Source organism: Podarcis liolepis (genome assembly GCF_965112155.1).
Source record: "Podarcis liolepis genome assembly, chromosome: 4".
NCBI classification, from domain to species: domain Eukaryota; kingdom Metazoa; phylum Chordata; class Lepidosauria; order Squamata; family Lacertidae; genus Podarcis; species Podarcis liolepis.
The window spans coordinates 42,743,995-42,761,126 of record NC_139558.1 but is presented as its reverse complement, the minus strand read 5'-3'; the positions used below and the strand labels follow the sequence as shown (position 1 = coordinate 42,761,126).

General features: G+C 39.3%; 1 protein-coding gene across 2 annotated transcripts in view; it reads left to right on the top strand.

Moving 5' to 3' along the window:
* The window catches only part of RPS6KA3 (ribosomal protein S6 kinase A3), a 47,492-nt gene that overhangs the window by 13,726 nt on the left and 16,634 nt on the right, over positions 1-17,132 (top strand). For both annotated transcript variants that reach the window (XM_083501903.1, XM_083501904.1), the window contains exons 3-10: positions 3,063-3,179; positions 6,786-6,867; positions 8,956-9,036; positions 10,795-10,874; positions 11,401-11,507; positions 11,656-11,693; positions 11,880-12,022; positions 14,900-14,970. In XM_083501903.1, the coding sequence (XP_083358029.1) occupies positions 3,063-3,179; positions 6,786-6,867; positions 8,956-9,036; positions 10,795-10,874; positions 11,401-11,507; positions 11,656-11,693; positions 11,880-12,022; positions 14,900-14,970 (719 nt within the window). The remainder of the gene's footprint in view (positions 1-3,062; positions 3,180-6,785; positions 6,868-8,955; positions 9,037-10,794; positions 10,875-11,400; positions 11,508-11,655; positions 11,694-11,879; positions 12,023-14,899; positions 14,971-17,132) is intronic.

Below are 17,132 nucleotides of genomic sequence, written 5' to 3'. Positions count from 1 at the left end.
GGTTATAGTGGTTATTGTGGGGGGAATGGGAATAGGGTTGGTTAGTGGAGTGAGCAGGGTTGCAGGCACTAGTATGACAAATATCCATGCTTGTGATTGGTGCATGTGTGGGAAGATGGTTTGGTACTGGTTAAGAACTCAAGAAAAGCCCAGTTGGATTACCCCAAAGATCTTCTTTTAAGCATTCTGTTTGCTGCAGTAGTCAGTTGATTTCTTCTGGGAAGCCCATAATAAGGCATCATGGCTATACCCCTTACCTCACTATTTGTCCTCAGCATGTGGTGTTCAGAAGTACACAACAACTGTTCCATTTAGCTTTCGTTTTATGTTGGTTCTATTTGTTTGAACATTGTTAGCCACCCTGGACTCCTTTTGGAGGAAGAGTGGGACATAACGACATCTGTTAGCCACATTGTTGTTGTTGTTAACTCTATCCTCCATAAATCTGCTTAATTATTTTAAATCTATCTTAAGCAATGACTTCATCTTGTGGTGATGAAATACCATAGATTAATAATGTGTTGTATTAAGAACTCCCTTTTTTATGTCCCCTGAATCTGCTACCAATCAATCTCACTGGATGATGCAGAAGTATTCTAAAAATACTAAAGAGTATTCAGCTAAGTTTTACTCAGAGTAAACCCACTGAAAATAAGGGACCTGAGCCATCTTAATTTCAGTGAGTTTAGTTTAATACCACCCTAATGTGAGGGAGAAAAATTATGTGCCTACTTTTCCTGCATCATGCATAATTCTATAAAACCTGACTAAAATGCACTGAACACTTTATTTCTTATTTATTTCATAGAATCTGTAGATTATAAAAAAAACCATAAAGTGGTTTACAAAAATGATAAAACAATAAAGATAACACATAAAAAGTACAACATACAGAATGCTAAAATGTTTTAAACATACAGAATGCTAAAATGGCAATAAAGTAGACTAAAACAAATATCAGGCAAACTTTCTAAACATCTGGGTAGGCTTATCTAAACAAGAATGTCTTCAGCACACGCCAAAAAAACACTACAGTGAAGGGGCCTGTGTTATATCAATGGGCAGGGAGTTCCAAAGTGTCGGTGCTGCTGCTGTACTTGTAGGGAAGGTGCTCCAATGCCTTTGTCATCTTGTTTGACCTCTTCTGTACTTTTCTAGCTCTTTTTGAGATGGGGCTACAAGAACACGACTGTATGTGGCTTTCTAAATTTGGCCGCACAATAGATTTATTTAGGGCACAATCCAATACATATGATCCCTGAGAGTGCTGTATACAGTAATTTATTATCTCTGAAATTATGCAATAATATTTCACTTCCCTGTTGTCACCATGTGTATACTCTGCATCATGCCAGCAAGGAGAATAAAGCCAGCTGCTGAAAGGATTGCAATTACTGAGTTTCACTCTTGTGAAACACAGAAGCAGCAAATATATTTTTCTTCCACACACATAGCTGCTTTCTTCCCTGCTCCTTTATTACATCTCCTGTCCTTCCTTTAGTTCAATTTACTTGAATTATTACTGTTCTTCTACTTCTGACTGTTGCTTCTAACACATGGCTCTTTTTAATTCTCCCTACCTGCTTAGATTGAAGTAAAAACAAGGCATGGCTGGACATTCTAACTATTGGTCATTGTGCAACTTGCATGTTGCTTACTATAAGGCCATACCTTAGGATAAATACACTTCAGGATAAGTATTTTCGGGTTGCGCTCCGCAGCGACCCGGAAGTAACGGAGCTCATTACTTCCGGGTTTCACGCGCGCATGCGCAGATGGTCAAAATGACGTCACGAGCATGCGCGGAAGCGACGAAATGCGACGCACAGTCGCGTCTTACGTTCTGTTCAGGATGCAAATGGGGCTCTGGAACGGATCCTGTTTGCATCCCAAGGTACCACTGTAATACAATCCTAAAACTCCTTTTATGTATAGGAAGAGCTTTGCCTACTGTGTAACAATAAAATGTATAGTGAGTTGTGGCCAGGTTCAAGTCTCCACTCAACCAGGAGGTTCAATGGAATAAGCAAGTCACAGTGGTTCAGTCTCACCTACCTCACAGAAAGATTGCAATGATAAAGCTGATAATTCAATGCATGTTACCCTGCCTGATCTCTTTGGAAGAATGGTTAGATATAAAAGTGACCAATTGTTGAGAACAAACTATTTGATGTAATTAATTCTTTTCTTTTTACTTTGTGTATTAAATAATCCTATAAAATCAATACTGCTTATGGAGGCAAGGAGCAACGCTTTGAGAGAGTTGAGCAGAGACCCATTATGGTTTTGGAAGCCCTTCCTCTTCAATGCATGAACCACCAGTCAGTTTGCACATAATACACAATCAGGAAAGGAAGAAGCCCAAGAGGCTCACACTTCTGCTTTTCCTGTAAATGTCCATGGTGGGACTTGCAGATACTTGCTGTGGTGACATCCATAAATCCCCTCCCCACCCCTTAGCAAACAACACTAGGAGCAGAAGTGAGTCACTTTTCTCCTGCTTTCTCCCCTTTTTTTATAAAGTGTGAATTAGCTCCTAGACAAGACAACTGAAGCTGCGATTTTGAAGAGTGACTAGAGCTGTTCCTGTACTGACTACATGCTATATTGAGAAACAAGCAAAATGTTGAAGAAACATTTTAAAAGTGGCATACGATAATGACCTAAACTTAGTATTTTTACTAGGTAGCTGAATATGCCAGATGACTATTTTCCGCTTTTTATTTTCTTAATTTGGAAAAAAGAAACTGTTCATAACTAAGCTTCCTTCTGTTATTTTGTATTTCCCTACTCTATAAAAATCTGGCAGTTTGGTATCTTTCATTCCTCAGTTGGTGGTTTTCCTAAGCATGAAGTAAACCAAACTTTTGTGGAAATTCTACATTCCTTGTTTTTCCTAGTGGTACCAACATTGGACTTAATGAATATATATTTTTCCTTGTTGGCTTTTATCCATTACAATTGCTTTCATCTGTGAATAGTTAAATACCAGCCTAGGATGAATATTCCAGGCATGAATTCCAAACATAAAAATGAGAGCTTTATTCTTGTTTTCTTTGCAGGAAGAAGGCAATATTAAAGAGATTGCAATAACATATCACGTCAAGGAAGGACATGAAAAAGCAGACCCTTCACAATTTGAACTCCTTAAAGTGCTAGGACAGGGGTCTTTTGGAAAGGTAAGACGGACCTCTGGAATTGATACCAGCTGTCATGGTGCTCAGATGGCTTGCCTGAGCCAGCACTAACCAGAATTCCGAAAATAGATGCTCTGTTTCTGTAATACCACCTCTTGAATCTTTTGTTCTAATCTTCTTAATTGTCTCCTAGTTTGCTGCCCTAGCTCACATTCATACATGCAGGAATACTTATTGTCATATTTTTTCAGTGAACAGTATAAATTAAACATATTTTTCACTAGATCACCTTAATATTTATGCTGTGGAGGGATATTCAGTTTTAGTCATTCTCAGAGTAAACCCACTGAAATAATTCTGGTTGGTCTACTCTGAATATCACTAGAATCCAGCCTCACCCTATATCTTTTCAAGGATGAATTAAAGTATGCATATATTTTGTATCAAGTTCATATTTTGACAGTCTTCAATGTGTCAGTGATGAAAACCTATATATTCTTGACCTACTTCCATCAGCATTAAAGCAACTAAAAGCATTGGTCTCTGAGCAAAATGAAATTTGCTTTAGTTGCCTATTTTAATACTTCGACACAATTGGAAGGAAACTTACATTTCTTGAACTAAGGCATATTTCTAGGATTGCCATGGTAGTATGTGGTGTTGATTTTCTTTTTCAGAGTTAGACGCTTGACATAATTTTTCCCCTCAACTGTGCAAATATTCTACTGAGCTTTGTGTAGTATAAAAGTATTGTAGGGTTTGAAGGGACCCCAAGGGTCATCTAGTCCAGCCCCTTGAACTGCAGGAACATGCAGGTAGTCCCTATGGGGATTGAACTTGTGACCTTGGCATTATCAGCACCACACTCTAACCAGCTGAGCTAACTACCACTCACAGAATTCTGTGGCCAAAGATGAGCACAGTGGTACCTCTGGTTAAGAAATGAATTCATTCCAGAGGTCCCTTCATAACCTGAAACTGTTCTTAACCTGAAGCACCACTTTAGCTAATGGGGCCTCCCGCTACTGCCGCGCCGCCAGAGCACAATTTCTGTTCTCATCCTGAAGTAAAGTTCTTAACCCGAGGTACTATATCTGGGTTGGCGGAGTCTGTAACCTGAAGCTTCTGTAACCCGAGGTACCACTGTATTTTACAACAACACATTTTCTTCATTCAACATTTAAATGCAAAAAAGGTCTGAGTGGCCGTCTTTAAATAAACTCCTCTTGACTAAGGGCTCAGTCTAAGTCTCTGACCTGCCACGGGGGGTGAGCTGGGCAGAGATTCTCCCTCAGCCCGCAACACCTTCACTGATGCTGGGCTTCCTGTTCACCCCCCAACAAACTTCTGACTTGCTGTAAGCTGTGAGATGTCTGTAAGTGGAGTGTTCCAGGGAGGGCAAGTGGCTGAACTGATAGGGATTCCCTGGATCCTGAGCCATCTCCACTGCCATCACTTGATGATATCTAGCCAGGCGGCTGTGCTTTTGCCCTGACCAGCATGAGCAATGAGGCTGCAGATGTAGCAGTGTCTCTGCAACTCTCTGGCCAGGGTTTGGCTTGCTCTGTTATTCACTGCTGTTACCCTTTCAAGGAATTTGCTTTGATAAAAGACTGTTCAATCTTATTTATGACGTTGGCATCCAATTTCCTCTGCTCCTTGCACTTGGTTTCTGTAAGTTACTGGTAGGAAGTGTACCCTCCTTCTAGTCTAGTAGCCTTGCTGTAGCAAGTGAAATACTTAGTGAGTTAGGAATGTGAAATTATACTGAAAGTGCACCTGTTTTTATATACCGTATTTTTCGCTCTATAACACGCAGATTTTTGCTCCTAAAAAGGAAGGGGAAATGTCTGTGCGTGTTATGGAGCGAATGTGTGCTCCCTGGAGCCGAAAAATGAGGCAAAAATCAAACCGCGCTTCAGGGAGAAGGGAGCTCCGTGAGACAGGAAGCTGTTCTTTCCTGCATTCTGCCTCAGGGTCTTACTGCCCACCCTGCTCTGTTTCGTTACTGTGTTTGCTCAAACGGAACAAAGAGCAGGGAAAGCCCCTCCCCTCCAGGCAAGTAGAGAGGAGAGCAGAGCGTCCAAACAAAGAGCAGGGAAAGCCCCTCCCCTCCAGGCAAGTAGAGAGGAGAGCAGAGCGTCCAAACAAAGAGCAGGGAAAGCCCCTCCCCTCCAGGCAAGTAGAGAGGAGAGCAGAGCGTCCTTCGTTCTATCCTCTCCCTGCTCCGGAGGGAACAATGTTTGTGAAGGGAAGAGAGATTACAGGTTCGGCTTAAAATTCTGATTTGACTTCCTACTTTTTGTTTTTGGAGACACACAGCATTCAAATATGCTTTCTTCCATTTAAAAGGATGAAATCCTTAAACAGTGTTTTGCCTGTAAATTCATGCGATCTGGAAGATTACAGTGTCTATACCTCTTAAGGGATGGCAAAGCTTAGGTTTCGCTGCTAAATAGTTCTTAATGCAGTTAAAATGCTTTCTTCTGTCATGCTGGTGGGAGGGAGAGAGAGAGAGAGAGAGCGCACGCTGGCTGGCTTGGGTGGGTGGGTGGGGGGAAACTTTTGCCTTCCTTTCCTCACGTTATAGCCCTCTCCTGCATTCTTAGCCTTCTGTGTTTTTCCTTCCCTCCCCACTTAAAATGTGGTTACAAAGCATGGATCCACATGGATCCTCAGGATCTTTGCATTGGGTCACCCCAAATTCACCATCAGAGCACACAGCATGTCCATGGCTACAGCCTGCCCCCCCAAAATCACACACCCATTGTTGCCTGGGGCTGCAATGGTGCAAAAACGTGGTTACAAAGCATGGATCCACATGGATCCTCAGGATCTTTGCATTGGGTCAGCCAAAATTCACCATCAGAGCACATAGCATGTCCATGGCTACAGCCTGTCCCCCCCCAAAAAAAAATCACGCACCCACTGTTGCCTGGGGCTGCAATGGTGCAAAAACGTGGTTACAAAGCATGGATCCACATGGATCCTCAGGATCTTTGCATTGGGTCAGCCAAAATTCACCATCAGAGCACATAGCATGTCCATGGCTACAGCCTGTCCCCCCCCCAAAAAAAATCACGCACCCACTGTTGCCTGGGGCTGCAATGGTGCAAAAACGTGGTTACAAAGCATGGATCCACAGGGATTCTCAGGATTTTTGCATTGGGTCACCCCAAATTCACCATCAGATCACATGTCTGTGGCCACAGCATGAAGCACAAAAATGATACGTCCACTGTTTCATTCAGAATATTTTTTCCCTTGTTTTCCTCCTCTAAAAATGATGTGCGTGTTATGGTCAGGTGCGTGTTATAGAGCGAAAAATACGGTAATTGGGGCCGGAGTCTTATTCACGTGCAGCTTTTTAAAAGTATGTAGAGAAGTGGAATTGTGTGAGAAGTGGAATAATGCCTACCTTATTGTTTGCATTCATTTAACAAAAGTATGTTTGTGTAGCATAGATGCTTTCAAAATCAAGGATAAAGATTAGAGATATTACATATTGGGACTCGAGATATGACAGGCGTTCACGCATGCAAGCATGCATGGGTATGTGAGATTGACGTTTCTGTATGTGCACAGATATGTTCTTACCCTGTTCAATGTGTGTTGGATCTTTGTAATAAAATTGTTTCATGTATACAGGTATTCCTTGTAAAAAAAATCTCAGGATCAGATGCAAGACAGCTGTATGCAATGAAGGTGCTAAAAAAAGCAACACTCAAGGGTAAATTACATGATTTCTTTAAATATAATTGTTTTAAGAATAATATATTGAAACATTGTTGCAAGAGACTGGCAGTGCAATGAGATGTGGTGGAGGAGCTGATAGTAAAAGGAAGGTGCTAGAAAAATCCTTTTGTCTGTCTGTCTGAATCTGGCAGTTGTGCGATGAAGGACTACAGGAACTAAGAATTCAAACAATTGCATTTTCTAATGTTGACTTGATGGCTGAGCTTCTACATAATCTTGGGAGAACTTTAACCCCGTACCCTTTAAAAATGAGAGCACTTCATATATTCAGGGCAATACAATCCAACTGGAAAATATATATATATAATTATTTATATAGCCCCATCAAGAATGAGATTTTGAAAAGTAACTGCATATGTGAAAAAGTTGGAACCCATTGAGGCACTTTCATGCACTTGATACTTGCTCATATTTAGACAACCTTGCTTTTGTTCCCTGGAATCTGCACCTAAATTTAGATGACTCTGCATCTAAATTTACACACAGTGGTGTCTTTTTCAATCACCTATTTGTCATGGGTTTTGCTTATTAGCTCTTTTTCTTGTACTTTTTTTTACATTATGAATGCTTCTAAACATTTTGCTATGCATGTTTGCTGGCAAATAAGACCTGTTTGGTTCACTGATACTTTATGGTTGTGAACAGTCCAGAGATCTGCAGGTATGGTGGTATACAAATTTAATAATAAGTAATAAATTATTAGTAATAATGTTAATTTTAGGGTTGGGCTATACATGAATATAGCCTGCGTTTGGAGGCTAAAAATACATATCCACCATAACATAGGGTGTATGGCACTGAATATTTTCCCGGTGCAACAGTTTTACAGGCATCTTCATGTGGACTATGTTCACATCTTGATGGTTTTGCTAGAATGAGTGCTTAGAAACAATAATTGTAAATAGAGCAAATAGAATTTGAATGCACTTAGTTTCTTGGCTCCGGTTTTAGAATTCACACTCATAATGTAAATTCAGTACTCTTGCTTTATGCAACAGATGCCTAATTTCTTTTTGCAAGTTGTTTTATTGCATAGTATGTATTTAGTGACAGACAATGGAAAATTGTCAGGGTGATGAATTTGCTAGTTGTTGAATAATATATACTACAAATCCTTCCATCAATACTTAGACACTGGAATAAAGTTATGGTGATCACCCTTTTTGGGAAATATGCTAGAAATTGAGAAGAAAGTCCTTGAGAGCTACAGTAAAGTACCCTACAGTACATATTTTTCGCTCTATAAGACACACTTTTCCCCTCCTAAAAAGGAAGGGGAAATGTGTGTGCGTCTTATGGAGCGAATGCAGGAGGGAGAAGGGCTGCCCAAGGGAGCCTTCATCCCCTGCCTGGGAGAGCCTGCATGCGGCTATCCCATAAGCCAGGACCGCAAGCGGGATCACTGCACAGCAATCCCGCTTGCGGTCCTGGCTTCTGGGATTCAGAATATTCCCCCTCCCCCTGTTTTCCTCTTCCAAAAACTAGGTGCGTCTTATGGTCTGGTGCGTCTTATAGAGCAAAAAATACAGTATATATTCAACCCCGTGGTACTTTGGTATGATTGTTGACTTAGGTAAGCCAGGGTCTATGCAGCAAGGGGGTATGAGCATAGGCAAGCCCAATGTTTTTCCTACTCAGATCCCAAAATTGTATTTATAAATTTGGTTCTAGAGAGGTGAGAGTATAACTCTGCTAACACAATGGGGCCTTCCTGGCACCCCCATACTACACCCCTCTGTGCCCCACAATCCGCTCATAAAGGTTGAGGGACCACCTGGAACTGGGCATGGGGGCTCCAGCAGGATGTGGACTTGAGAGAATTTTGTAATACTTCCTCGCACAACGGAAGTGCCTTTCCATTGGCACAAGCCACTTTTTGATGCATAACATTGCACTCTTAAAACTTTATTTTTCATTATATTTTGTACAGTGAAAATGGTTCTTGAAAACTTTGACATTGCGTCCACATATAATGGATATAAAACTGAAAAACGATAGTCCATATACATAATTAAGTGGGTAATATTCATTTGCACTAAATGTTGGTCAACATCTCTTATAGTTCGCGATCGTGTTCGGACAAAAATGGAGCGTGACATTTTAGTAGAGGTTAATCATCCCTTTATTGTCAAGTTGCATTACGGTAAGTTTAATAAGCATCCTAAATTGCTAAAGTAAATATTGCTAGTTACTGGTAACTATGATATTTCATACTTATTTGCCATTTATAAAATCCTGATACCTTCAAATAAAATATAGCAAGTTCTGTTGAGACCCAACCTACTATCTTGTACCCCTGTACAAGTCAGTTTGCATAACTGGCATTTGTTAAAGCAGTTAATTGTATAGGAGATTTCATCCATACTATTCATTGCAGAAAATCACAAAAAGACAAATGCTACATTTTGAAGCTTAATCATCAGTAAAGATCAGTTTCTGAACAAATGTAATTTTTGACATTCCTTTAACTTCCCTATTGTTAAATTTTAATATATTTTTAATTATGTAAATATTTTCATGTTGTAAGCCACCTTGAATGTGGCATAAATATGGAAAGGCCTCATAAAAATATACGATGGTGTTGTTAGTTTAAATTAATTTACCTCCCTAAGGGTTCATTTTCAGCTTTTGAACAATTTACTGATTTCAGTACTGTTTTGGCAGTTTTCTCACCTATTTAGTTAATTCATATAAGAAAGAAAAAGAAATACTCTCTTATAGAATATGTCAGCTATACTTTCTTTTTAAGCATTGGCCAGAACAGAACATACTTAGGTTTTATTTACCTGAGATTTACCCAGTCCTGTTTTTAAAGGGATGCTTTGCATTTTGCATATCTCTGAGGCTTTTAAATTTTAAGAAGCAATCCACTCTTTACTTTTTCTGTTAAAGAAAAATATTCAATATTGAGGTGGAAGGGGTGGAAGCTTTGATGCTGTTCTCCAGTGAGTGATCTGGAACTTTCTTGTTGCTGAATGTAAGTTACAAGTGGCCAGATCTATAATAATTTTGGCACTGTCCAGCAGTTTAAAGTTTCAGAAGTCTGGATAACATGTGCTTTGGCAATGTGAGGTCATAGGGGTGGGGTGAGCAGAAGAAGTAATTTTCTCCTAAAAAAAATAACCTCAAAAGCAACTTGACAGAATCCTTACACTTCCACATACAAAATGTGCACAGGGTCTATTTTCTTCAATACCTATCACTTGCATAGTACATACAAAACACAGGGCAGTTTTGCATTAAAGCGTCAAATATCTCGTAACTTCTAAAAACTTTTTTGAATGCATAAAATACATAGAATCTTAACGTTGCTGTGGCCAAGATAAAAATTGCTTTGCGTGCTAGTTTTGATCTGTATGCTACAAATATGATACACACTGTATAGAGTAGAATACAGCTGATAACTTTGTGCTCGTGGAAGAGCTTTTAATCCAGTGGAGGGTGTCCCCTAATGGAAGATGGAGGGAGGTATTTCTTGCTGATTTCCTTGTGCCCCTGCAGCGGCCAGTGCCACCCCCCACCAGTGTCAGCTTCAGAAAGTTGGGGACTCCTCCAGATCAGTGTGGATGGTGGCATGTCAGTTGTGGGCAATAGAGAGAACTGGAAAAATTTGCATCCCTTCTTCTTTCATCAAGAGATACCACAGCTAGATCTAAAACCTTTCTGTGGCTCTGTCCATAATGTATAATAAGCAAAGATGCTCATTTTAATGTTGTTTGAAAAACCATAGAACATAGTAATAGCTAGGGTGCAGCATTGCATTTTAATACTTTCTTGAACAAACTTTTTAATGATCCAGCATGATAAAACAATATCTTTGCAATAATAGTAACAGTCAATAAGTACCTACATACCCAAGAACATAATGCTTTTATTAAAATAATGTTGATTTCCCCCTCAGCTTTTCAAACAGAAGGGAAACTATACCTTATTTTAGACTTTCTCAGAGGAGGAGACTTGTTTACACGCTTATCCAAAGAGGTAAATGTTTCATATATTGTTGTCACAATTCTGAATTCTATTAATAGAGGTTGTGTTTATTTTATGGAATGTGCTCAAATGTTCAGGGAAATATTTGCCATGATTTCTTAATTAATTGTACCAGTGAATCTAAGTTACTTTACACTGCGTGGTCTATGTTCATATATCTCTTCTCTTCTGTCTCTTCTTTCTTCCCCTTTGCTTTCCACACTTAAATCTTAAACATTTTGGAGGGTGGGGAGTGGGGGAATAGAGATGTCACAAGTATACTGCTGAATTATCCTTAGACAGCTGATATAGAAATGCACCCATCAGAATTCAAAGTCTGTTGCATTAATATGCACTTACTTGACAGTGCAAGTGACTTTTATAAACATGTTTATATACATAACTATAAACACTTATATAATTTTTAGTTTTCAATTTAAGTTTAAACTGGGGGGGGGGAACTCTCCAGTCTTTTCTAATCATAGAAACTGTTTGCTCTGTATTAACTTTAGACAAGTATTATGCATTTCTCTTCTAGGTGATGTTCACAGAAGAGGACGTCAAATTCTACCTGGCTGAATTAGCACTTGCTTTAGATCATCTGCATAGTCTTGGAATAATATACAGGGATCTAAAACCAGAAAAGTAAGAACCTTTTATTTTGCATATGGTAGAAATACCATATTCTCTCTCAAGATTTTTAATCCTCCCAGTATGCTCTCTGACAGTCATTATTTGTTGTAAAGAAAATCAACATAACCATGTTTCAAACAAGCTTTATCTTTTTTTATAGCATATTACTTGATGAAGAAGGACATATTAAATTGACAGGTAAGTAAAAACAAACTTCTACTACATAAATAATTCGTAGATAGTTTTCTTTTAGTGTGATAAACAGCACTAGAGAGGGGAAATGAAATTACGCTGGTGAAACACATGCAAAGTATAAAGAACCTATTTTCAAAACTTTGCATATTCTCATAAGATTACTAAATTCATTGTGCTTTCTTTCTCCAGATTTTGGTTTAAGCAAGGAGTCTATTGATCACGAGAAAAAAGCGTATTCCTTCTGTGGAACAGTAGAATATATGGCCCCGGAAGTGGTTAATCGGCGGGGGCATACACAGAGTGCAGACTGGTGGTCTTTTGGAGTGTTAATGGTAGGTTTCCAATGAACTGAAAGTGGTGGTAGAGTCTCTTGATCCCCTATCCTTGGCTCATTTACTTGGGGGTAAATTTCATTCATTTTAAATGTAAATAATTCAGAGGTAGCAGTTTCTAGTCCAGAAGATAGTAGGAAAGAGAAGAACTTCATGCTTTCAGTGGTAGTATTACTGTATTTTTCCATGTATAAGACTAGTTCCCCCCCCCTAAAAAATAATGTCAAAAATTAGGGGGTGTCTTATCCACTGGGCCATTTCCCCCAATTTTCTTAGATCTGAGTCCCCCAAAATAGGGGGTGTCTTATACATGGGGGCATCTTATAGATGGGAAAATACAGTATTTCATTCTGAAAAAGATGTGCAGCTCCTTATCCACAACCTTTTTTCATCAAACACAAAAAATTAAAAACCAGGACAAGTAGCTCAAGCTGCTTCTGTCACTCTTGTCTGAAATTTCCAAAGCCATCACTGGGTTCTACAATATTTTGGTTACAGTATTTCATAGGGGAATAAATACCATAAGACTATGATGGATTATTTCTGCCAGTATCTATAGTTGAATGCAATCAAGACAACAAAGAGAAGTAATCCCTGGTCAGACAAAACTATAAATAATATAAATCTTAAAAACCACAACATATTACAAAATGATTTTAATTTAAGCTTCCTATCAAATGTTTTAAAGCAAAACTGGGATTGTTTAAAATGCAACACATTATTTACAAAAGAATAGCTTTGATTTTTCCCCCCAGTTATATATAGAAGTTGATACAATTGCATAGTAAGAATAACAGATAGATTCACCAAAAAATACTTCTTACTTTATTGTAAGTTTTAATATTACTGAGGATAGAAAGTACTCAGCTATCTTATCACTAACTTTTCCTGAGACTTGCCATTTAAACAGTAATAGATCAGAATTTCAGCAAGTCATTCACCTAGAGTAACTAAAAAAAGAATCTGTCCTCCCTGGGCACCTTGTACAACTTGCAGTTCAAAAAAGTGAGCCACAGATTCTTTCTACCTGGGTCCATAGGGACAAATACATTCCTTAAGTGGAATCTTTGCAGATCAGCCAGTTGAAAAAGCAGAGGGCAGGTTTTATTTTTTGTACAGTATTTTAAGCAACTTGGTTTTGTTTTTAAGGGTGGAATTCAACACCATGCTGTGTTGAATGATCCTTCCTTTCAAACATCTCAGTTTCTAGATGGAACAATTTCCCCTCTCCCCACATGCTGTTCTGGAGGTTCTCCCAACGCCCCTTCCCGAGCCAATTTCAGGAGGTGGGGCCACGTAGGGGGAGGGGAAAGCCCACTTGTGCAACAGAAGCCCTTGGGCCAGGTTTGTTAGGTGAATTTTGCCCTATACGTATATGTGATAGCAAACTGAAATGATATTTTGCAATACAGTGGGCCTACCACTTACATGAGGGTTCGGTTCTGGGGGTCTACATGGAAAGGCAAATTCAAAACTGCACAAAGTCAGGAACCCTCAGAACCAGCCCCTGTGAGGGGTTGCTTACCAGGCTCTGGGAAGCTCATGGGAGAGCCAAAGGAATGCTCCTGGAGCCCTCCCACCACCTTCCGAGAGCCCAATAAGTGAGGTGGAGGGCTTTAAAAACACTTTGCACAGCAGGAAAGCCTGCTGGGAGCGCGGGTGGGTGGGTAGCGGAAATAAATGAAGATTGGGGAACGGCAGGTTTTCCCCGCTCTCCATTTTCCAATTTATTGCCCCACCCTACCCGTGTAAGGTTGCAATTTCATAAGTAAAGTGATTTTAAGTTGCGAACCCACTGTGCACTGTTGTCCCTGACTTTTACATTGTTTCTTAGTTGGATGCAATTCAATAATACTTCCTTAATTACATTACAGATAAATTTGTTTGACAGAAATGTTCTGTACTCTTATTTGAAAGTTAACTTTGATGCAGTTTTAAGGGCCACAATTTTAGACTCTGGGTTAAGGAACACCATAGTTAATATTAGTTCTAACATGCTACTTAACCCTAGTTAAGTGGCATGGGAGGCAAGGCTACTAAAAGGAAGCATAAGCTCCTGAGTCTTGCTCTCAGTTAGATTAAATAGATCGGTTCTGAGAAACTTAGAACCCAAAATAAGTTAAGATACACCTAATGATTAGAAGAAATATAGAGTAGTAAGCAGCCTTTTTATTGACCCTTACAGAATAAAAGACTTGTTATAACCTACTGATGTACACTTAACTCTGTGGGTGTTAACACAAGCACATTTTTTTATATTGGAGAATTGTAGAGTTGGAAGGGACCATGAGGGTCATTTAGCCCAACTTCCTGTAGTGCAGTAATATTTTGCTCAACGTGGGGCTCAAACGCACAACCCGGAGATTAAGAGTCTCATGCTCTACCAACTGAGCTATCAAGAGAGTGGATATTTTTTCATAAATCACATACAAAGTTTGCGTTTGCTCAGATTTAAGACAACAGCAATATTTTCTTACAAGCAGACAAAATGAAAAGTGTGCTTTATTCAAAATAGCAGCCTTTTTATTTTTAGCTTCAAACGCACATTAGATGTAGAAATGTACAACTAGATACTAGCATCTGAATTAGGTTAACATGCACTGACTGCATCAAAGGTAGATGTGTTAAACTCCTGAAAATGTAAAAAGTTATGCTGCAGAACATTATTATGCAGAGTTATTGGTTGGTATGCACAATTTGTTTTATAAACAAGGTTCTACTAGTTTTGTCAAAGAGAGGGAGGTGGTTGTTGCTCTTATTATTTATTTCCCACCTTTCACTCTAAGGTCCCAGGGTGGGTTACAACAATCAAATGTGATGTTGAAAAGAAATTACCTGGTCTTTTAATATGATTGATGGAAGTTTTACTTTATACAGTTTGAAATGCTCACTGGTACTCTACCTTTCCAAGGGAAAGACAGAAAAGAAACCATGACACTGATTCTCAAGTGAGTACACTCTTATTATACGTATATCTCATCAGGTATTCTACTGGGGATGCCCTCCATGCTGCAATCTCTAATTTCTACTATTCCCTCATTTTATATCCTGACTCCATAATGCATCCTGCTAATGTCCTTTTCCACTCTACTGTCCTTCCTATCAAAAGCTGTACGGACACTTAGTCCAGTACTTCTCTAATACATAATAATGTATTTGCAGTCCCATTATCTCCTTTAAAAGTTGCCAAATTATATTCTCCTTGATCTGTTATTATTTTCACCATCCTGAAAATTCTAGTGGAAAAATGTCTTAACGTTCCCTTTTCATTACTACTGTTATAAACCATTTGTCCTTCTCCTGCCTCTCCTGTTTCTGAAACCTATCCTTATCCTTGCATACTGATTTAATTCTAACACTCCTGACAAGTGGGTGAAATTAAGGCTTGCATTGTAGATTATTATCCAGCTACAGTATACCTCTGGTATACTTAATGCATTTTTTATTTTTTAATCTGGATACAAAATTTGATACTGTGGAATATACCTATAGCCTAGGTTGGCTGTAGTCATATATCAATATATCAGACTTTGTCATATAATAGATCTATATCTACTATTGTTATACTTCTGAAGCAACTTGAATGTCTTTTGGTCTTTGCTATGTATATACACTCTCATACTCTATGTCTTAGCTACCACTCCTGTGGTAAAGGCAGAGGATAGTATTCAGCTTTGTTTTACTCAGAGTAGACTCAATGAAATTAGTGGGCCTAAATTAGTCATGTTTGTTAATTTCTATGGGTCTACAGTGAGTAAAATGTGGTTGAATACCACCCAGTACTTTTGCATGGCGCTAGACTTAATTCTCCATAAGGGGTCTGTTTTTTATAATTTATAAACTTGTGATTGTATTTCATATTTAGTCTGTCTGTTCCCCCTCTACTGATATTATCATTTTATTCCACAGTTTATAACTTTGGTTTCTTTAGCCATGATCAGCCTGAATCAAAGACAGATTTTCTGTGTCTATTTTGTCCTAAATTATCAAGGCATGTTTTTGTATATAACTGTGAAAAAAGAAACAAGATGGCTCTCATTCATGCAGCTGTATAATCTAGAAAGTTTCTGGTTGGAGCAGGGTTGTGTTTTGCTCAACAGTAACCGGTTATGAATCAAATATTTTCAGAAGAATCTGCTGTAACGCGAAGTGGTTAATCATAACATTCCAAGGACATTGTGTGTTTCTAGTTAGCTGAGCTAAAATTAATCAGTGTCTCTTTGCTAGATGCAAACCAATGGAATTCCTGCAGAAACTGTTCCAGGAAATGATTCTCATTTAGTTACAGAAGAACCAGTTAGCCTTTCCCAGTTGGTTTGCAGTGATCCAGGCAGTTTACCTCACTGGTTTCAGGGAACAGGATCAACGGATTAAACAAGAATGTATTCCATCATAGTACCTTTTACATTTGTTGTTGTTTAGTCGTTTAGTCGTGTCCGACGCTTCGTGACCCCATGGACCAGAGCACGCCAGGCACTTCTGTCCTCCACTGCCTCCCGCAGTTTGATCAAGCTCATGCTAGTAGCTTCAAGAACACCATCCAACCATCTCATTCTCTGTCGTCCCCTTCTCCTTGTGCCCTCCATCTTTCCCAACATCAGGGTCTTTTCCAGGGAGTCTTCTCTTCTCATGAGGTGGCCAAAGTATTGGAGCCTCAGCTTCACGATCTGTCCTTCCAGTGAGCACTCAGGGCTGATTTCCTTCAGAATGGAGAGGTTTGATCTTCTTGCAGTCCATGGGACTCTCAAGAGTCTCCTCCAGCACCATAATTCAAAAGCATCAATTCTTCGGCGATCAGCCTTCTTTATGGTCCAGCTCTCACTTCCATACATCACTACTGGGAAAACCATGGCTTTTACTATACGGACCTTTGTTGGCAAGGTGATGTCTCTGCTTTTTAAGATGTTGTCTAGGTTTGCCATCGCCTTTCTCCCAAGAAGCAGGCGTCTTTTAATTTCGTGACTGCTGTCACCATCTGCACTGATCATGGAGCCCAAGAAAGTAAAATCTCTCACTGCCTCCATTTCTTCCCCATCTATTTGCCAGGAGGTGATGGGCCCAGTGGCCATGATCTTCGTTTTTTTGATGTTGAGCTTCAGACCATATTTTG